Source organism: Genypterus blacodes, unplaced genomic scaffold (genome assembly GCF_046128005.1).
Source record: "Genypterus blacodes isolate CSIRO-AG114 ecotype Tasmania unplaced genomic scaffold, CSIRO-AGI_Gbla_v1 ptg000070l_1, whole genome shotgun sequence".
Lineage (NCBI taxonomy): Eukaryota > Metazoa > Chordata > Actinopteri > Ophidiiformes > Ophidiidae > Genypterus > Genypterus blacodes.
In genome coordinates, this window is record NW_027466880.1 from 4,960,013 (window position 1) to 4,983,523 (window position 23,511).

The 23,511-nt window shown below is 42.2% G+C and overlaps 1 protein-coding gene and 1 long non-coding RNA gene across 2 annotated transcripts; both read right to left on the minus strand.

The window, feature by feature from the left end:
- Positions 1-95: 95 nt before the first annotated feature.
- Positions 96-23,057, minus strand: tgm8 (transglutaminase 8). Its single transcript, XM_076156990.1, has 15 exons — positions 22,878-23,057; positions 18,786-18,956; positions 17,753-18,010; positions 17,558-17,676; positions 17,341-17,469; positions 15,570-15,747; positions 14,939-15,074; positions 13,999-14,108; positions 13,275-13,390; positions 12,950-13,076; positions 11,498-11,655; positions 5,899-6,073; positions 5,272-5,435; positions 4,427-4,560; positions 96-329 (listed from the first exon to the last, which is right to left on the minus strand). The coding sequence occupies exons 1-15, from the start codon at positions 22,975-22,977 to the stop codon at positions 182-184; spliced, it is 2,223 nt and encodes a 740-aa protein (XP_076013105.1). The 5' UTR covers positions 22,978-23,057; the 3' UTR covers positions 96-181.
- LOC143005524 (uncharacterized) lies at positions 8,501-10,180 on the minus strand. The gene is made up of 2 exons (XR_012964037.1): positions 9,793-10,180; positions 8,501-9,541 (listed from the first exon to the last, which is right to left on the minus strand). It is a non-coding gene; the product is annotated as an uncharacterized LOC143005524 (long non-coding RNA).
- Positions 23,058-23,511: the final 454 nt, after the last annotated feature.

Below are 23,511 nucleotides of genomic sequence, written 5' to 3' on the forward strand. Positions count from 1 at the left end.
TCCCCAGCCCCCCCTGCCCCTCCTTACTCCCCCACACCCCTCTTGCCCAACCCCGTAATGATCATTAAAGACAACTGATATGTTACAGTGACCACTGCAAATTCAGATGGGAAAAGTGAAAATTCCTGACATGTACAATATGGAGTTGTATGGTATTTCATGGCTCAGTGATACAAACAGTTTACAGTTTGATATTAATGGTGCAGATGCCTTTGATGTCTTTGAAGACAGAGCAGTTGAAGTCAACATGTAGAGTCCTCTCTCCAGTCTTGTAGGGGTACATTGTGACATTGGCACGTAGTCTGTGGGATGGCTTCACATCTGGGAGCCTGTGGGTGACGCACAGGGCAAGAGGAAACAATTGGTCAACATTTACACCACTGGGAACAACTAGCTCCATATATACGGTGTGCACAACATTTACATATCTGCGTAAACCAGTTTCCTTTGTTTCAGTTCTGTTATTCTGAGTAAATGAACATAAATGCATACCAACTTTCAATCCAATTATGGGGTTTTATTGCCTTGCATTAGAAAGGTTTTAACACACATATACTAAATTAGACTAACCACAGAGATCATGATGTCTTTCCCATTATAATTCACACGCAACACTTCTGCTTTATCCACTGTCAAAGCTTTCAACCATGTCAGGGGGCCAAAACTGATATTAAAACTTTGTCCGACACTTTTTGGTACAAGCATACAACCTATCCAGTATTAATATTTAACCCCTTAACATGTGTTCTAGCCAGGTTGTCAGCTTAGAAAATTATTTTTTGTCCATTTTAACACTATTCTATATTTTAAGTGGTAAAATCAGATTTTTTTTCCAAAGTGCTTCCTCTTTCTTCCACGTTCCCTCCTGTAATTCTGGGCAAATGTGCAATATAATCCAATTTATGTGCAAGTATGACCTTTTATGTGCAAGTATGACCTAAAAAATAATAATCAGTAAATACCAGAAGAGTATCACACCACAACAGGTGTCAACCCAACTTATTCAGACACACAATTAACTAAACAATCAAAGCACCAAGATGCAGACAACAGAAGACAGATGATCAGGTTGTTCCATCTTGGAGTGGCTTCAACCACCCTGTGTCAAAATCAGATCACCCCAAAACAGTAGCTGGAATGATGCCTATCATAAATTCTCCAGCACATGACTATGGCACAATTTGGACAGTGTTAAAGAACTGCCACAAAATGACTACCAAACTGGGCCAAAGGTACACAATCAAAACCTTTGATGAGCAGCTCTACTGCAAAGCAAAGATGCTTCAGTGGCACCACCAAAATGAGTGTGAGGATATTATTATTCTCTTGGGTGGCTTTCAAAGGTCATTGGCCAGCATCTTGCTGATTCTGGACTGAGGGACATTCTTGAGGAAAGTGGTGTGTTTGGAAAGAACACAGCTGAAAACATCATGAAGGGAAAGGGATGGAACCATGTAGCCCGTGCACACAAACTTGCCTTTGAAGCACTTTGGAGAATATTGTGGCCAACCTTTCTGCAATGGGTGGATGACAATGATAGCACAATAGACAAAAGTTGCTTTGAGTTGGCAGATGCACTCTCAGAACACATACAATGTGGAGAAATTGAGGCAGCTGCAGCATGCTGTGAAGATCTTGTTCTGAAAGTTGGAGAGCTTCAGGATCTCCTAACCGAGTTTGACAAGGCTAATGAAGATAAACCAACATTTACCTTCTGGCAACAATACATGGACCTTGTGTCTATTCTCCTGGCATTCGCAAGGGCACTGATATGTGGTGACTGGAAGCTTGACATGTTGGCCTTCAAGAGCATGATGCCCTGGTTTGCTGCATATGATCACACCCACTACACAAGATGGGGTGCTGTATTCATAGCAGACATGGAACATCTGGCACAGCACCACGGGCCTACCAGGGCTTCCTAGATGGTAATTTTCAAGCCAAAGAGGCCAAACACAGCTTCGACGATGTGCCTTTTGATCTTTGCCTTGAGCACATCAACAAAACCAGAAAGGTTGCTGGAGGATTAGGGTTAGGGTTAGGGTTAGGGTCCCTGTTTGGACTGACACATGATGGAGAAGATGATGAAGACAACCACAAAGACTGCCTTCCATCAAGACTCAGAAGGGATAATTATGATGTCATTCAACTTGTAGACCAATTCCAGAGATACCATGTCTTCCAACTACATAGGCAGTAGCTCAGTCGGTAGAGCTTCCGCTTGGGAACCGGAGGGTCGCAGGTTCGAGTCCCTGCCGAGGTGCCCCTGAGCAAGGCACCAAACCCTCTATTGCTCCCCCCTCTGGGAAGGGTGGTAGTGTAATGCAATGTAAGTCGCTTTGGATAAAAGCGTCTGCCAAATGATCGTAATGTAATGAGAATATGTATGAGTTGGTGTCTTTGACAACTGGTGATGTTGCTTCAGAAGATATACTGAATGACCTAACACATGCTGCAGAGTCTGGGAAACAAATGGTAACCGAGCTGGTGAAAAAAAGAATGAGCACAATGAACACGAACTAGCATAACAGCCTCATTAAGAGAAAACTTAAAACATTCTCAAATCTTTACAGAAGAGACAGCAAACTTGGAAAACTCAAATCCAAGTGTGTGAAGCCTGACAGGGATATTTTCCGTCGCTTCATTGTATCCATGGACAGTGGCAGAGAGGTTAACATAGATGGGCTTCTCCAAAAGGAACTGTGTGCAGTCCCCCTGTCACTTGCCACAACAGAGTCAGTGCTCAGACCAACTAGCAAAGCTGACTTAGCCACCTTACTACAAGCTGCTGCAAAGGTGACAGGGCTAAGTCCATCTGTTGTGAGAACATGCACTATCATTGATGGGATGGCTTTAGTAAGAGCTATAGGAAAACCTCTAAATGCATCAACCTTTGGGGATTAGCACCATTGTAAGTAATGATGTAAAGATGCCAGCTAACTGGAATAGTTTCATTGAAATGGATGAAAACAAGGCCAACCCTACACAATTCCTTGCAATTGAACTTGAAAGGCACGTCATTCAGTATGGTCTTAAATTGTAATAAGTGGGGGATTGACAGCTGGGATTGATGTTTCCCACCTACGGGCTGCACATGAAGAAGCAGATACCCGCATATTGGTACATGCTGTTGATGCCACAACCAGGGGGTATGAGAGGCTTATCCCTGGGTGCCTTCTGTTGACTGAGGCGGGGTAGTTGGCTGCCAGTGCTTGGATGGGGAAAAACATACCTTTGCCATATGACTATTACATAGTTTTTACTACTAACTAGTTACTAACCCCTCACCCTAAAGTGAGAGAGCAGTTATATTAGGATGGAATTAATAACTGTAGTGATATGTGAATTAAATATAATTTCTGTTACAACCTGGTACATTAATGAAGTCAAATAGCATAGACCACCATCTAGATTTCTACATTTTCGCCTGGACATTTAAGTATTATAACTTGTGCAGCATTGCACTGTCTCTCCCTACAAGCTTTAAACTTGGCCTGACTCATTCCCATAGATAGGGGTACTGATTGATAGAGGTTTTAAGATACTATGTTATGTTTCCAAGCTGATATAATAATAATAATAATATGTTCATTCTGACACTTCAGCAGACAACCCATGAGGGTTAGCTTTCATTTGACACAAGTTTTATGTATATGGTCCTTGTAGTTGTGGAGATATTCAACATTTATTGTTGGCTTGTCGTGTGAGCAGGCAACCTAAAAATTGGCCTAAAACTGCTTGTAAAAGTCACAAAAATATTTTTTCAGCTTGACAACCACCCTAATATCTTGCCTATGGGTGTCCTCTAACTATCTAAATAGGTTGACAGCTTGTGCCAAAACATGTCCACAAAAGTCTTAACGGAAGCCCTTTTCAGAATTGGCCCCCTGACTGTATGCTCCTCAATTGCATACAGACAAACCTGTGAATTGAAGTGTCAGTGATCATTGGCCACAGACATCAAAGCGGAAATACCATCTCCTCCTTACTAAGCTATGATTACGTTGCAGACCTTGATGAATTCTTCAGAAAGCAGTATTTTGGTGTCATTTGTGTCTATTTTTGCAATTTCTTTATTTTCATCAAAGAAATTTGCTCATGAAAGTTGTTTCTGGTCTAAATGGTGTAAACACAGGTACTGGATATTGGCAAAAGAACAAAAAACAAATACACACAATACTTTTCACAATATCGTTATTAAATTAAAACTTAAATCTAATGTTTTCAATTCATTTATAATATATTTTAACTGTAAAGAAATTGAATTAGAATATAAAATGATGTATATGTAAGTATGAAGCGATGATTGGTGTAATAGTACCAGTAATAACTTCAATCTACTTTCAACCCGAGGGGATGCGAAATTAGACCCACATGCACACAAATGCACACATGCACACACACACACACACACACACACACTGACTTGAATTCCTCATCTTTTCTGAAAATGCCACTTCCAGAAAGGGTCAGGCTGCAGTCTTTCAGGGTGTCGTTGATCGGGTTCATAAAAATCACCTCCATTGCAAATGGACGATGGAGTCTGACAAGACCGATAACCTGCAACACAAAGTCAAAGTCCTGTAGTAATAACTGCTACATTTAGAGAAGTAAAACATAAATAAAATAAAAGTAAACATTCAAAGAATTGTTCCTGCATAGAATTGCACTTCTAGGATGGAGTATTGTAATTCATCATTATCAGGCTGCCTAATGAGTCTCTAAAGACTCTCCAGTTGGTCAAGAATGCAGCTGCACCTGTCCTGACCAAAACTATGAAAAGAGATCATGTTACTCCCATTTTAGCTTCACTGCACTGAATTTAAAATCTTCCTGCACACTCCCAAAGCATTTAATGGTCTGGGTTCCATTATACCTTAAAGAGCTCATAGTACCCCATTACCCCACTAGAACACTGCACTCCCAGAATGCAGGTGTAAGGGGAAAATGAAGAGGCCAGTGAGAAATGAAATGAAGATTGTGGTGTCAAATTAAGGTTTGCATTTACAACCATGATTATGGCTCCTACTGTTAATTAATTCTGTTTATATTGTTTTACAACATCCTCCAAAGACCAGGGGGCTGATAGCACTCCTCACCATTTGGGGGTCTGTTAATCTATTAACTTGTGACCAAACATGGGGGGAGCATTATTTGGTTCTGAAGGCTTAATTCTTCGTCTTCCTCTCTTGAATCTTGATACCGGTGCCAAAGCTGTATTCTGAAAAACTAAAAAGGCTTCATGATGACGTTTATTGACGATGGACTCACAGTAATGGAGATGGGAGGGTTCTGCAGCACCACGTTATCCTCAGCTAGGTAGGTGAAGTCTGGCTTCTCTTTGTCTGTCACAAGGGCTGAAACTTTCATACTGTTCCAATGCATCATCTGTGCACCGTAAACTGTGAATGGGACCAGGACTGGGATAAACAGAACTGCAGACAGAAGAGAGATAAGGGGGAGAGAAAGAATGTTCTTTACTGTTTGTTGTATTACTCTATTTTATTTTGCCTTGGTGAGAACAACTATGTTTATTCATTCAATATTTAGCTTTATTCAAAACCAGAAAATGTGGAGAAACAGCAAAAAACAAGTGATTTTGGTGGAGGGAGATCACTCTTCATCTCTGGAAGTTCAGAGAAGCACAAAATGAAGTCTGTGATGACTGTGCATATTCATGTGATTCTTAATATGTTATTAATGGAAGTAACCAAGTATATTTACTTAGATTGAATATTTCAATTTATTCCTTTCATTCTTTAAATGGAGCAGATTTCTACTATTGAACTCGAAGTAAGGATTTGAGTACGTGTGCACTGGAAACAATGATTATGTCCATTCATGATTAAAGATATTAACTTACATGTGTAATGATGAGCGATAAACTTGTGTATTTACCTTTACCAGGCTGCAGCGTTTCGTCCTTCACTTCAGACTGGATGTTCGCAGCTGATGAGCCATTGTATGTCATTGCCTGGACACTGATGTTAAAAGACAGTGTTCTGGTGACACGGTCCTTACTGTTCACAAGCAGTTTCAGGCTCACATCTTGACCATTCCGTGGCTTAGACACCTACATTAAAACACAATGTGAGAAATGATTTTCCGACAATCACCGTTGTCTTGATGTTGACTTATTTCGGTATTTGAAATTTGCGTTGTGATTGAACACAACACTTCTGTTGAGGGGGGCGGGGGGAGTGGGCGCTTCGAAATTAGCCGGTCTGTCTTGCGGGCCGGATCACCGGATCAGCTCGCAGACTAATTAAGTGAAGTTGGATAATTTCCCACAGCACACTAGTGTGCCGTCGCACACCGGTTGAAAAACACTGGACTAGTGATTCCATCACAATGCTGTGGAAAGTGGTCTCCGTTTTCCTCATTATTGGGACACTTCTCCTCAACCGCATTGCCGTCTTCGCTCAGCATTACGGCGAAGTCTTTGTTTACACACAGGTTTCCTCTTGGACCCCCACCAGTCCGGCTTCAAGGTGGGCCACTCAACTGAGACTGCCCTCCTGGCATTGACCGAGTCACTCCAAACTGCTAGAGCGAACTCTCTCTCCTCTGTCCTGATTCTCCTGGACCTGTCTGCAGCATTCGACATGGTGAACCACCAGATCCTTCTCTCTACCCTGGAGGGAATGGGTGTCTCGGGCTCTGCCCTCTCCATGTTTGCATCCTACCTGACAGGTCGCTCCTACCAGGTAACACTGAGAGGTTCTGTTTCGAAGCCACGTAGGCTCACCACTGGTGTTCCGCAAGGTTCGGTTTTGGGCCCTCTTCCTTTCTCCCTCTACACCACATCTCTTGGTTCTGTTATCCACTCCCATAACTCACACAATACTTTTCACAATATCGCTATTAAATTAATACTTAAATCTAATGTTTTCAATTCATTTATAATATCATTTTATACTTTACATTTTATCCACTGGGAAGGTCTGACCATAACCTGATCAACCTGCAGCCCCTGTACAAGCCTCTCGTCTAGCGGCAGCCTGTGACTACAAGGACAGTGAGGAGATGGGACGTGGGACTGGGACGTGCTCTGTGACTTGCATGGAGAGGACATTGATGATCTCACGGACTGTGCAACAGGGTACATCAACTTCTGTGTGGACAGTATTGTTCCCACAGAGACTGTACGCTGCTTCCCCAACAACAAACCTTGGGTGACCAGAAATATCATGGCCCTCTTGAATGAGAAGAAGAGAGCGTTCCGTGTCGGTGATAGAGAGGAGATGAAGCGCGTCCAGAGGCTGCTGAAGGAGAAGATCCAACAGGGCAAGGACACTTACAGGAGGGGGCTGGAGCAAAAGCTTCAGCAAAACAACCTTAGGGAGGTGGGGAGCGGCCAGACAGCAGGAGGGGACTAGACTGGGCCAACGCGTTAAACCAGCCCAAGTGCTGACGCGATGCGCTGCCCAGCTGTGTGGAGTCCTGCAGTATATTTTCAACCTGAGCCTCAGTTTGGAGAAGGTCCCAGTGCTGTGGAAGACATCCTGTCTGGTTCCAGTCCTGAAAAAGTCATGTCCCAGCACCATCAATGACTACAGACCGGTGGTGCTGACGTCCCACCTGATTAAGTCCTTGGAGAGACTAGTCCTGTCACTCCTTCGGTCGCTGGTCAAACTGTCACTGGACCCTCTCCAGTTTGCCTATTAGCCAAAACTGGGAGTAGAGGACACCGTCATCTTCCTGCTTCACCGTGCCTATGCCCATCTGGAAAGACCCAGCAGTATTGTGAGAGTCATGTTCTTTGACTTCTCCAGTGCATTCAACCCCGTCCGGCCTGCCCTACTCGGGAGTAAGCTGTTGACTCTCCCCTGGTTTCCTGGATAGTGGACGATCTGACTGGCCGGCCACAGTTTGTCAGACCGCAGGGATGTGTGTCTGACACTGTGGTGTGCAACACTGGGGCCCCACAGGGTACAGTCTTATCACCATTCCTGTTCACCCTGTACACCTCCGACTTCCAATCCTCCTCGGAGTCCTGCCACCTGCAAAAGTTCTCAGATGACTATGCAATAGTGCATAGCTGCATCACCGAGGGGAAGGATGAGGAGTACAGGTGCGTCGTGGACTCCTTTGTCGAGTGGTGTAAGCTGCAGCTCCACACTGACAAAACTAAGGAGCTGGTGGTGGACCGCCGCAAGAAGAAGTCATGCACCTGTGTCCATCAATGGGGGTGTCTGTGGACTCAGTGCAGGTATACAAATACCTGGGAGTCCATCTGGACGACAAACGGGACTGGTCTAAGGACGCTGAGGCAGTGTACAAGAAGGGACAGAGTCAACTCTACTTCCTGAGGAGGCTCCGGTCCTTCAATGTATGCAACACCATGCTGAGGATGTTCTACCAGTCTGTGGTAGCCAGTGCCATCTTCTTTGCTGTGGTGTGCTGGGGCAGTAGGGCGAGGTCAGCAGACGCCAATAGGATCAATAAGATCGTCAGGAAGGCTGGTTCCGTCCTAGGTTTTCCTAATTTTTTGGACGCATTTATCGCAATATCTGGAGTTTTCAACCACGTCTCTCTGGCTGCGACACTCTCCACATTCAAGCAGTTTGTGGACTGTCCAACCAGAGAAAGCGAAACACTGGACCTGCTGTATGCCAATGTTAAGGAGGCATACAGCTCCATTGCTCAGTGCAGACCGTTTTTCTCAGCGCCCATATTAATAAGTTGCAGCATTCATGGCAAATTGTAGATAAGGTGTAGATGGGTAGGTCATGGGAGATTTTGGCATCTATTTGGCATCTATTTTCTCTGATGCCATACATAACGTCATCTATTTACAGGAAAAAGCAGGGTTCCTGATTCTAGTTCAGTAGCAGAGAGCCCGGGGGTGCCAGGAGACCAGGTCTACATTAAGGTCTACCGGAGAAAGTGACGAGAAGGGCCGTACACAGGGCAACGCCAACTGCTGTCCAGGTTGAGGGAAGAACTACGTGGTACCATCCAAACCACTGCACCAAGGCCCGAGCAGAAAGTCAAATCAGAAAGCCAGTAAATCGGAGGAGCAAAATGAACAAAAAGTCTCTGAGCCAAGTACTAAAGATGATGACTTGCCTAATGGTGGGAGGCAGTAGTCGAGTGGGTAGAGCTTCTGCTTAAGAACCGGAGGGTTGCCGGTTCAAGTCCCTGCCGAGGTGCCCCTGAGCAAGGCACCGAACCCTCAATTGCTCCCCCCTCTGCGAAGGGTGGTAATATAATGTAATGTAAGTCGCTTTGGATAAAAGCATCTGCCAAATGATCGTTACTTATTTATTTATTTATTTAATGGGGATAGTGACAGGAAACCAAGCCCTGGAGGAACAAGTGTTGGAGAGATCTGTGTTGACAAAGGACCTGAAAGGTGCACTCCAGACACAGACCCAGCCGCGTTGGAGTGAAGCCAAAAGACAGGAAGCAGATGAGTATGATGCAATTATGAACCCGTCGAACATTGTGTTAGACCAAAATCCAACCCATGACTTAGATAAGAGTGAGACAACCTTGACTCTAAGTAGAAAGAATAAAAATCATCACTTTTATCAACCTGTTGCATGATACTTAACAAGGAAAGAGAGAACAACTAACAAAAATGTTGTTTAGCTTAATTATATCTATTATAACCAACAGCGTTACATGAATTATACTGATGAAGCCCTTATGGCAATGGGTGTACAACTACGAGAAACTAACTGGAAGTCTTGGCAAAATAGGCAGGCCTTAGGTTGGATCCTAGCTGGAGAAGGAGGGGTGGATCAAATGTTTGGAGAATTGTGTTGCACTTACATCCCAGATAACACTGCCCCCGACAGAACGTTCTCCATAGCCATGTCCAAACTCATCAAATTAAGACAGGAATTAGGAAGATAATGCTGGTAAGGAAGGAACGTCATGGGATTGGCTCGGCCTAAAAGCTCATAAAATGGGGCGCTAGTTTGGCAGAAATAGGCTAACCGTGTTGATGATTTTAGTTATAGTCGCTCTGCTGATGTGTTGCATCGTACCCATTCTGAGACGTGTTCTTGCAAAGACTCTTGTTAACCAGATGAGCGTGCTGACAGTTTCAAGGTTGGCAGAGATGCAAATGGCACAGATGGTAATTGGACAACCAGACTTGTTCCCCATTCCCAGACTACATGCAGGATACAGATGCTGACTCAACGGAGTCAATGGAGACCGACGGTCAGACGTCTGTCTAAACACGAGTTGTGAGCTCTGAACTTTGGAGGTCACTGAAGTGAGTGGTTTGAACAACATCCCCCGTGATAGTGCTTGTAACCTCTATGGGGTGATGGCTCTGAAGGTGTAAAAATGTACATAGAGCTGAAGTCGACATCTAGCATTGCCACGCATGAGGACATCTTTATCACCATATATGAACTTTGCACTTCCTGTATCAGTATTGGGTTGATATCATAATAGGTTATGTATCCTATATACTGTATATGTATACTCTGTATCAGCATATTAACATGCAGTTGTTACTCATGGTGTTTGCATCTGTATTGGTAAATGCAGGAACTACAATATTCCTATAGGATGAAGTCTTGAGTGTGTAAGTTTATGCCAATCTCATTTTGATATTATTTTCAGTTAAATAGGTAATTAATTTACTCAGTAAATACATTGTTGGTTTATATTTTTGATCTACACACAACTGCGCACCGCAGGCAAAACGCTGAAGATCTGCCAGGCTTACATTCCATTTATAACCTATTTATGTATGTAACCTATTTTTATTTATGTATTGTTGTGGAACCACAACCAGCGCAAAAGCAGGATCGCCCATGATTAAGTTGAGAGGCAAGGGAATTTTTCCAGCATATTGATGCTAGTTTTTGCCCGTCTCTGGTTGTTTGGTTCCAGCTAAAATATGTATAAAATCATGTTGGCGATATTGTAATCGCCAAAGGGGGGAATATGTGGAAGAAAATGTACTATATTCATGACAATATTATGCAAGTTAATCCTGTGTTCTTGGCAATCACTTAATATTATGTAACTGTTCAATATTAGAAAGGAAGTACACAATTTCTTCTTAACCTTGAGTGTTTTACCAGAATCGTTCATCCTACATCAGCGAGGAAGCAACATTATGTCTTGCCAGGTCACCGTGACATGGTTACCAAGGTAGCCAGGGCCAACAATAGAACAATGGAAAGGCCCCCACCCTGTAACTCTTTGATATAAAATGATGTTGGCTCTAGGAAGAGCCCAGTACTTGTACTCACCATGACGTGTGAATGAATATAGATACGCAGCCTCAACCGTCTCCGCAAATTGATATATAGAATTATACTATAACAGTGATTGATAATATACCTTCAATTAAATGGTCTCAGATCTCTTTTTATTCCTAAAGGTAAAGAGAAAAGATTTGAGAAATCTCAGAGAAAAGTCAGAATTTAAAAAAAAAAATCTGTCTGAGATGAGATGCAACTAAAATGTCAAATTTCACACAAGATGTCCTCCAGGGAAGGGCTGCCATCTTAATGTACTGTACCTCTTCAAACTGCATGGACAGTTCTTGTGGCGGATGGACGTCATCTGATCCATCTGGGTCAGCTCCATTTTCCTCATCAAGCCCCATCTTTTTGTTGCCAGACTTAAGCAGTTTTCTGGTGGTGGCGTATTTAAAGATAGACCTCTCCTTCTTTGAGCCTACATGACAAATAGTTTAGTGCCCAGAGGTGGAAACAAACAAAGTGTTCTATCACAAACCGTCACAAATGTATGTGTCACAAATGTATGTGTCACAAATGTATGTGTCACAAATATATGTGTCACAAATGTATGTATCACATTTTCTTTTTGTACATGACACAATGATTGACAGCAACCCTCACAAATATTAAAATGACCAATGAAAGCTCTTTACACACTGTTGTGTTCAAATATTTTGTAATTAAGTTACTACATTTTTATTCTTGAGAGTATTGCTTTTTTGTTTTTGGGAGTTTATTTGTGTAGTTTGACCTTCAATGGACTTAGAGAGGGCATTGATGCCATTGACTGGCCCTCACGTTCCCCTGAACTAAATCCAATTGAGCACCTATGGGACATCATGCATTCGATGCCGCCAAGTATTCGATGGCCCTGTTTATCAACAGCCACTCGGCTGTTGATGCCAGTGAGGCAGGTGCAGGTGCTGTTCTCGTTCAAGAGGGGGATGATGGAGTGGAGCACCCGGTGTCTTACTTTTCTAAAAAGTTTCATCGGCATCAACGGGCGTATTCGACAATAGAAAAGGAAGCCATTGCCCTGATCTTGGCGCTCCAACACTTTGAGGTTTACGTGGGCTCTGTGGTCGCCCCGACTGTGGTGTACATGGATCATAATCCATGTGCACCACAGATGCAGATAAAAGGAGGTAGCAGCGGGGCGTCTCTGTCTCTCACTACAGGTGCGTGGCTGGAGGAGGAAGGCAGCACCGGATGCCATGGCTTTATTGTTTTAATTTGGTCTGGAGCTCCCGGTAGTCCCATTTTCAATGGCTTTGGTTCTGTGTTAGGTTAGTTCTTTTTATCAGGTAGTTTTAGTTGAGGGGGAACGCCGGATCCGACGGTCCATGCTGGCTGGTCTGGCGTTCCTTCCAATTTTTCTGTTCAGTTTGGCTGGGAACTCCAGTCCTTCTTTTTGTTTGCTTTTTACTTGTTGATCAATAAATAAAACATTGTGCATTGTTAAAGCTGTGTTGGCGTCCTTCATATATGCTGCAGTCCTTTAACAATAGGAGTTTGTAATGTTACCACTCAGTAGCTAGCGTCCTAGGTATCCCCAAGACATAATGCTATCCACCTTAGCGATTGTTTCAGTTTTGGTGGCTGAATATGCATATGTTCATTAGAAAATCAGCAAAATGCTACTTTGGATTAGCCGTCTTTTGATGTTAGACTTTACTAAGGTTAAAGTTGTGGTTGAAACTCCTATATGTGTAAATGCGCTCCGGACCCACCCTCTCTATGTTTGTAATTGTCAGTGATGTTCCACCTCTTGTTGGAGCCCACGGACTTGGTGGAAATGTTCTGACCAATTTTTCCCGTATCAGAGAAAATTTTCTTTTTCAACCCATTCGCAAAGATCTGACAGATACACAGAGAAAAGAAATGTTACTGAGGACAATCATTCTTGAAATCCCTTTTGTCTGTGGTCTCAGAATATACCAAACTTTCATTTAGGCTGCCAAAGCTAAATCTTTCACAATGAAATTCAAAGGCAATATCCTTGATATCCACCCTCTCCACTGAATATGACGCTAATGTTGTTGAATGCTCACTGACCAGCCAGTCAATACAGTCGGCATTAACTTCAGCAAAGACAAACTTGAGGTCGTATTTGAGGTCCACATCTCCATTAAGGATGGCAGTAACAGAGGCTGGGCCACAGCAGTACACACCTGCAGGAGGAAAAGCAAGTCAAACTATCACAAAGTCATGAAAAAAAAGCTGATTTCAAGTTACAAATTACCACACAAATGTAGTTGATGCAGTTCTTTCTGTTCTTATTTTTTATAATTAACCAATGAAGTTAGGTCTCCAATCTTGCTTCTTTGTTGGCAAGATATGTCAAAACCTACTTCACATATTTCAGCTAAATTACATAGAAAGTTTGGCTACAACCAAAGTATTTATCTGTTTAGAATAGGACTGGCAAATAGCACAAGCACGTGGCCAATTGTCAAGCCCTTTTTTCTTTCTGTCCCCAATTTTTAGTTTTTGTCCAGTCTTCTCCAATTTAGGTTTTAGTGTGAAAAAAAAGTTTAGTTATTATTTCATGTCAAAAAGCCCCTTTGATATAAACCACCATAACTCTTGCATTCATTGAGGTGCATCCACATTTACTCTAGATTAAACAGGCATACATCAACATTGAGCATTCTAGTAAACTTGATGCATTTGACCAATAGATGGCATCTGCAACACAATAATGATTTTGCACATACATTGTTGTAGAAACTTTTTTCTTAATACATTATATTATATCCTCCAAAAACATACACTGTACCATTGCTTCGCTCCTGTGGTGTTGGATCAAAAACCTGCCAGCCATCATACTTGTTATCTTCAGTCAAATCTGGTCGTCTCATCCAACCCTCCACCCACACATGGAAGTTCCTAAAACAAAGCACAACATTCAGATTTAAGGGTTTCAGATTGAACAATTTCTTAACAATGCTCACACAAAATAGTATTGTACACAAAAAACTTATTACTATTTCAGCAAATATTGTATTACTTACTACACTTTTTATATAAATTAATATCCTCTTGTGTACACTTCTTTGTCAGAGATTTCTTAAATCATGTTTGACACTTCCATTCTATCTACAATTACATAGAGCTGTGTTGTTTTCATATTTGAGCCATGGGGGTAAGATTATTATTGAGGGTCTCATTCCCCTTCTGAGATCCCTTTTAGACAACATAACTATCACATACCCCTGTCAGAGTTTGTATAGACACATGTTAACGAACTCTTAGACTCTAAGAGTTCGTTAACATGTGTCTATACAGGACAATAGGGGACTTAGTTTACTGCCTCTAAGACTTAGAGGCACAGGTCACTGGGGAGAGTAGCATTCCTGTGCGCTTCCCCTATTGTCCTGTTCAAAATTCCCATAACAAAGCATCCCAACACACTTGTTTGCGGACACAGGAAGAGTTTACATAGATGGTGGCCACGTTGGCAATCATCTCATCTACCCTGATTACCCTCTATCCTTCCGTGTACTGTTTGGGGGTGGAACCAAACCAAGCTATGATGGATGATGATAAGAGAATAAGCTGCTCCTTTGCTAGGTTGCATTTCCTATGCTAACGTTATGATAGAAATGTTCAGTTCTCACTTCAAGCCCATGGAAATTGTATTCCCTAGGAGCTACCACAGTGCTGTTGTGTAAAAAGAAAAGCCATAGAAAAAGAAAAGCGATATTTCACAGTCTCACCAGATACTGTCCGGGCTTTCTCTTTCCATGACTCCATAGTCTGCATGGTACACATCAATGCTCAGATTCCCATTAGTGTCATGAGCTGATTCATAGTTAGTGACTACGCGGCAGGGGATGCCGAGAAGACGCATCACTGCAAAAAAAAAAAATTAATTAAGTTCAAATAGGTAAAGGAGTGATGCTACGCCTCAACTGCACCTTCAATCAACTGCGCAACATTAAATCACCTGTACAGCCTATATTCATCTGGAATACTTATATTCTATCTGTCTCTGTTTCACACACACCTTCTCTTCATCCCATTACCCTCTCATTAATTCTGCTACCTTATTCATCCCATCATCCTTTCATTCCCCCATTCCTCTCCCTATCCTTGCCTTACTCACCCAACCATCCTCTTTTCCATACACAGTCAGTCCTCTCTTCATCCACTTATATCTATCCAAAAAACTGAGGAAACCTTTTTGACGAAACATTTGTGATCCATTTAATTTCCTTAATACATTCCCCCCTCCCTCTGACTCATCCCAATAATGCTTTCTTCCTGTCATACTATTTCATCGATACTGCTTCTATCTCTCTTGTCTCTCCTTCAGGAATTTTCTGTGAGTTCTGAGCCAGATGTTACCTGTGCACATCACCCCAGCGAAGACCCAGCATTGTCCGTATCTGACTGGTTGGCAGTGTCCCTGATACCAGCGGCGAAGTATTTCAACACTGCCACTCCAGTGAGTGGGTGGAACTCCGAATGGGAAGGTACTTGCCCAGCTTCCCTTCAGGACACCACTGTCATCATTACTGTTGATCTGTAGGGAAAGATGGAAGAACAGAGATATGAATTAACAAAAAAAGGAGAGTGTATGTGCAGTCCCACCACATGTTCTTCAATTGCAATTTCTTTAGTGTAAACAAGATCTACGTTAAATGGGTATTGCCACAAGTAAGCATATTTTTACCCCTGAAATACAAGCAGGATTAAATAGTTGCTCAGCATGGCAGATGCTGAGACGAGCTCACGTGTACATTATTTCAAGACTTCAACACTGTAACAGTAAATGAGATTTAAAAGCCAGTGTTGGGTGAATGTTGACCAGTGATATTGTTGAGTGGATTACTGTTTCCAATCTAGATGCAAGTGCCTTGGCAATAATTTTAATGTCAGTGTTAATAAATGACATAGGCCAGTAGCCAAAAGGAAGAGCAGGGTCTTTGTATAGTTGTATAGCTGTCTTATTCATGTTGAAAGCAATCTAGCCATTGTTTTAGTTTTTTTGTTTTGTTTGTCGTTGTATATTGAAGCAAGAATTTGACATGCCAGTGCGCATAGAGTCATGGGACATTTTGTAGATAGTTTTTGATACAGAAAGAGGGGGAAAGGGAGGAAGAGATAGAGAAAGGGAAAGAAGGTTGTATAATTGTCATTGTTGTTGTTGTTTAACTTTTTTTGAAGGGGAGCAAAGAGCCAGAGGGAGAGAGAGAAAGGAGAACTAAGACCTTGAGGTAAAAAAGGCCATATGAAGTACAAGTAAATTGAAACAAAAAGAACATGAAGCCACGGCCGCCAAAGGTTGTGAGAACATGGCACACTGGTGTGGACACAGTGTCCAGGATGGACACACAATCGCTCAAAGAGTTATCAGAGATGGATCAAAGTTTACAATAGCCAATTTATTCACTAGGTACATTTATGAGCCAATCACAAAAGTATGAGTCACAACGACAAAAGGTCAAAAAAAATTGTTTACTGTACTGACAATTTTGTACTCTCACTGTGTATTATACAATGTGTATCTTACGCTGGCCTTTGTTTTGTTTCTCCTGTCCAGCAGGACCAGTTGTATCTGGTTTTGGTGTCTGGTTTTGCCTTAAGGTCATAAGGTCACAATTTGCCCAGCAACAGTGTTGTTCTGCCCAGAGACTTCTATGGACATATAGGTTGCCGACCTACCTGAAACTGCTGATATACGACCTGTTTTTCATTCCCTGGTCAGAGAGAGCAAGGTGGGCATTCTGTGCACACGTATCTTTCCTCTCAATTTGCAAATGTGAATAAACTTTGCTTACTTCGTCAAACTCTGACTGGTAAAATGTGAATAAACTTTGCTTATTTCCACAAACTCTCACTGGTCTCTGCTCAACACCAAAGTTACTCCAGAAATTGCCACTGCATTAGCATAAGGCTATAATTGCAATGCACCATTCCAGACGAAGTCTTAACTGTGATTGGTTAAGAATCCTATGTTATCAGTCCCAAAGGTAATTTTTGACCTGTAAGGTGCAACTGGTCAACTGTCTAAACAACAACAGCAATTGCTCCTCTTGGTACTTGAATGTCTGTTTTTACAGTGCACACACATACACGCACGCAAACACACACACACATGCAGAGCTTATCCTACCATGGCGCTGACCAGACGCCCCACATAGATGGGGTTACAGCGAGCAGAATTGTCCTCAGCTGGATTATTTAGATGTTTAGGGTTGATGTCCAAAATCTTCAGACAAACATCAATTAAGTCCGCCTCAAACTGGAAGGACATAAACAGACAGACATTGCTCTTAACCTGCGATTCCACGGTCAAAACGGTGTGCGTGTGTTTCTGTGTGTGTGTATACCTGTCCAAAGTTCCAATGTAAGGATGAGATGTAATCTCCACTTCCGATGTAGATGACGCCTTGTTCAGTCATTACATATTCCTTTCGTTCAGCCTCATGAGGAAGAAACACCCAGTCATCTGCATAGAAAGACACACAGAGAAATTGGAAGTGTTTTACAAAACTATCACCCTCTATCCCATTTGCTCTCTGTACCTGAACACCAAGTGTTGAAGAGCACAACCAGTACTGCCAGCACTGTTTCCTCATGGCTGTACTTTGCCCGCAGTGTGTATTGTCCTATAGGGGTGTCAGCAGGTGGGGTTATGGTCAGCGACATATGGCCTGTCAGAGGGGTGGCACTCCAGTGAGGCTCCGCCTTCCACACCGCTTTTGCTGATGCAGAACGGTTTGTTGCATCTTCTGGAATACTGAACAATGACAGAGTCCCTTGCTCCTCTGAAGCTTCCTCTCCTGTGGAGGGAAGGCAGTCATTCATGCATTAATTCAGTGATGGAACAGTGCTCTCCCATCCACCCGCCAGACTCACACCAAAATTAGCTTGGCATTCTCATGGCTCTCACCTACATGAGTTTTATCTGTCCAGCACCAATGGCAGTCAATGCAAAAATTTCCAGCTCATTTAAAATGAAAGCAATGTAGCTCCAAACAGACTGGAGATTATAATTGACTGCCTGAGCCTGGCGAGTACCTCGTTGTTCACATTGGGACTGTCAGATTCGGAGATCGTTTCGAAGATACACATTGGGTTTAGGGTTAAAACTTAACATACATGCTATTTGACATGTATCAAGGGAATGACTTGACTCAGGTGAATATATTTTAGTAGAGTCAAATGTAAAATCAAACTTATGGATGTTATTTGCCACAGTGTACAAACAACCTAATGGGTTTGTTCAGTGCAAACGGTGGAAGAAGCTGTTGAAATAAAATGTAAAGTTTTCTCCAGTATTAGGCCAGGTCAGACTCAGGCACAAATTTAGTTTGATCGTGTTAGGATTCAAAAAATCATAGTATGCAATGGATTCAGCTAAAGTATAACAGCACTCGTTAGCTACAGGTACCTTTCTGATTCTAAATCTCAGGCTCATATCAAGAGATTGGTAAGCATTAGGACCTTTTATTATATTTGTTTTATCTTACTAATTTCAGTTCAAATGTAAAAATGTGTCACAAAGCTGCATTAAATGTACAGTGTAAATACTTGTAAGATCAGTGAGACTCTTACCAGTAGTGGCAGTGATGCAGAGAGGGCCCAGCGCGGGGATGAAAGGACGAGACAGATTGATTGTGAGTTTGAAGGGCTGGCCTCGCCTCACGATCAGCCGATCCACTGAGATTTCACTGGTGCGATGTTCAGCGTTATTGAGCGGAGTGTGGAGGACAACGCTCTGAAAAACTGAAATGATTTACAAAAACATATGCCATTTAAAAGTAATAAAAAAGAAATGTATACCTGAATACTTGAATTTAAAAAGAGACATTAAACTTTACCACTTCATTAGATCACTAAAGATAAATCCTCATTGCTTATGGTCATGGAGCACCATGAATTTGCTCTGTAGACTAAATCAATTCAATATTTATTTTATTAATATGGTGAAAGATACCATGTGCCATTTCAAAAACATCCAAATCATCATGTATTATGATATTTGATTGTTAGATATGGACAAAAGCAGTAACAGATGTGATAATGAAGCAATGGTTCAGCAAGATGAGCTTAAGGTTTGGTTAAACTTACGCTAGGTGTGTGCCAAGCAGCATGCACACTTCCACAGTAAGTCTGACCATTTATAGTTGTCTCGTTCTCCATTGCAATATTCTGACTATGACTTGACAGAGGTAAAATCCTGGGAATCCCCACCAGTCTGTCAGAACTGAAAAAGCCTTTTAGATGAGAGGTGAAACATCTTCAAGCTTTTACATGCAAGTCCTTGACTGAGAACTTTTACAGACATCCCACAGTTCCAGATGTTAAAGGTCCCTTATTAATTAATATCAGACAGTCATTCTGAAGTCTAAACTTTGGGAGAACCTTTTCAGTTACAGTTGTGTCAGATTGGTAACCTCTCCATATATTGTGTGTTTTCTGAGTGTAATAGCTTACCCAATGCATTTTAAATGATATTTTGCAACAGTGAGACATCTACATTTGTTTGCCCTTTCCCTTGATTTCTTGAGGGCACCTTTATCGTTCCTTAAAAATTGTTCCACTGTCAAAGGAAACAATGTGCACTTCACAGGCCCAACAACTGCAATTTTATGTCATTAACTCTTGATTTCTGATAGGTGTGTGGCAACTGCTACTATCAAGTCATGTCAACTTTATTTGCATAGCCCAGAGAGAGAGAGAGAATGATATAAGCACACTACAGGAGCCACAGAGCTGAAAAATAGCTGACCTGTGGGGCCCATAAGCCAGAGAAGTGGTCAGTCGAGTCACAGGGTGGATAGAGAGAATAACCTTGTGTTTGAAATGTGCTATACAAATAAAACAGTCTTGCCTTATGGTTCAAACGATATAGGCCAAGGTGGAACGTTTTTGGTTTTTTTTCACAGCGCCACCATTCGTCTGACAAGGTAGGCAACAAATGGTGCCAAAAACACTGACAAAGCACTGCCCTGAACATGTCTCAATGTCTGACGACATTTAACTGTCATCTTATTATTGCCAAGCAGCATTGAAAGGCAAAGACAACAAACTACAACTGTGAGAAGTCTAAACTGATAGGTGTGTGGCAGTGGCTCAGTGGGTAGTGCTTCCGCTCGGGAACCGGAGGGTTGCCGGTTCGAGCCCCTGCCAAAGTGCTCCTGAGCAAGGCATCAAACCCTCAATTGCTCCCCCCTGCGAAGGGTGGTAATGTAATGTAAGTCGCTTTGGATAAAAGCGTCTGCCAAATGATCGTAATGTAAAGTAATGAGAAACTGTTGAAGTTGGACAACATAAAGTTGATCCCGGATGTAGAGAAGTACAGGGAGTCTAATTGTCAAGCTACAGGTTGAGCTACTAAACACTGGTATCATATACTCTGCTAAACTGTGGCCATTTATTTAGTGTAAAATGGATAAATATTCATTGCTATAGCTGCCAAAGAAGTGGGCAAACACTTACAGTCGTCAGGATCACATCATGATATACTATATATGTATAAGGTTATTAAGTTATTAAGGGAGAAGAGAGATTCACAAATCTAAGATTTTAAGATTTAAGATACTTTATTATTCGTCATTTTGCATGCAATTCACAGCAAATCGCGTGCAATTGAAATTTATCTTGCACCCCCTCATACACACAAACACATGCATTACAGAGGGGGTGCAGGGCTGCGTGTGCAACAAGGAATTTCCAGTGGGATTACACATTACACAAAGGTACAAAAGGGAATGCGAAACAGTACACACAAACAGTCAAGAGAGAGAGAGAGAGAGAGAGAGAGAGAGAGAGAGAGAGAGAGAGCGAGAGAGAGAGAGAGAGAGAGAGAGAGAGAGAGAGAATGATTAAAGCACAGTATGGTGCAGTCCTATTATTGAGAGTCTCTCTCCTGGGGAAGCAGTTCATGTAGGTAGTTAGGGGAGCAGTCCATGTATGCAGGTAAGCTGATGATGTTGCAGGGTGGGGGGCAGCTCGGCAATTTGAATGGTGGGAGGATAGTTGGGGATTACACACCATTCACTGCTACTACTTCACAGTCTGTAGATGCCCCATCAAGTGGAGCATCCCCTGAAGCACATGAGTCCACCTATAGGTCCTGCTGACTTGCCTGTCCTGTCTGATATGGCAAGGACGAGTAAGTCACCAAAGAGCCAAATCAGGTCAAATCAGATTTTACATTTCAAGAAGAGAGAATGGGTTGCTATCACAACCACTATTACAGAATATTAGTGAATGGAGTCTTCTGTGCCTCAATATGGCCCAAACTTTTGCACTGAACCTGTTGTGATATAATCTGATTGTGATTCGATCGTCGATTAGTTGCAGCTAGAGGCGGATGGGGGCCAGAGAAAATGGATTTAGACGTCCAGGAAAACTGGAACCATGAAAAGCCACTTACATAACAGTGCATATCCTGCAAGGAGCCAAACACAAGTACCATGTAATTGACAGAACAATCTGACGGAGACCTGTAGCTTACGTACTACAGCGGACGAGTAATGAGCATCAGATGTGTGGATAAGATGTGGATCAGGAACCAGGTAACCACACCCAAACTGTCTTCATTTTATTTTTTGTTCAATGTATTTTTGCACGTTAAAATAAAGTAAAGGTTTCCATATAAAATTATTATTATGTGCAGGGAGCTAAGAAAGTTGAAAATGTCATCTTGACTTCTTAGGTGATACAATATGTCTGCTTTCATCATGACAGACAGAAATGTTGATAAAGCCACAACTTTGACGTTGCTGGGTGCTTCACGCTTTATGCTGCTAATTCCTCATTCATATTCCTCATTCCTAGCTTGCCCTATTTGTAAATGGTAGGCACAAAATATTAGATTGTGATTTGGTAGGTTTAATCATGCAATTCATGAAGTGGGCTCCAAGTCTCGTAAGATTAGCTGAGAGCGTTTTTTTCAGACTGAGCAGTGAGCAAGAAGCTACCCAGTGATTTTATACACTACAAGGCAGACAAGGCCACATCTGTTCAAGACAGATATCACATAGTGCTTAGACTAAATGAATTGTACATGCTTGCTTACTTATGTTCAGTCAGGTTATAGTGACACAATTTTAAATTACAGTCATTTAGCAGACGCTTTTATCCAAAGCGACTTCCAACACACAATTACAATTGAAATTTATCTTGCACCCCCTCATATCACACACACACAAACATGCACACATGCATTACAGAAGGGGTGCAGTGCCCTGGTGGCAAACTGGCTACTCACAAGCTACCAGTCCACTTACATGGTCCAAACAGGACTCAAACCGGCGACCCTCTAGTTCCCAAGCTGAGTCCCTATGGAGGTCAGTATCAAAAGGTTCACTAGATACAGCTATCAAATGGACACAAAACAGTCACAGCAGTCAGATGCCTTCTATCAGAGGGGAAATGTGATTTTTGCCATGACAACGGCCATGACACACCTCTGAATTGATGTTAAGTACACCACTACAACATATGGCCAAAAGAATGACCTTCAAATCAAAACCCTTGTAAAATTGTCAACAAAAAAGCACACATTTGAACATTTGCTTCATGGTGGTCGGATTTACTGTGAAATGTTACATTTCATTGTGCTTTTTCCGTTGCTAACTGTAGTATCAGACATAATTAACAGGACTGTAAAGCCAATTCACTGCTCAGTTCACTTACTGGATTGTCTGCCCTCATCTGTCACGTCTCCTGCTTCATCTGGGCCCCCGTTTGCCATGCTGCCAGCTTCATTTCTGCCGTCATTTGCCACATTTGCCATGTTTCCCTGACGGTGCAGAGAAGTTACCTGTAGTACCTGCTCTGATGGCTAACGTGCAATGATATTCTGACAGCGCCGCCCTGCCCATTTCTAATCCACACAGAGCATGACTCACAGTCAGAGAACTTAACTATTTACTTACTATCAACCAAACTGCTACTCAGTCTCCTCAAGTAAAACCTTTAGTTTCTTTTTCAAACAAGTAAGCTCTTGTCTTGTTTTGAATAATTCATCAACACTGTATTTGGGGCAAGTATGCAGACACACCCAAATGAATGAGCACTCAGCCCTACATATTACCCTCACATTTATCTTATGTCAACACTTATGACATACTCATTGTTAAAGATGCGATCCAATTGTGCAATGGACTCACCACACCATGTGTACAAACACTCTGGAACACAGCAAAATCATGCAAAAACTTGTGCAATTAATGTACATTATCTCCAGGTTTCTTCACTATGGAAATGTTTTACAGCATGCAAGAGAGCATCAACAGATAGACATCGGTGATATGAGGAGCTTGAATTT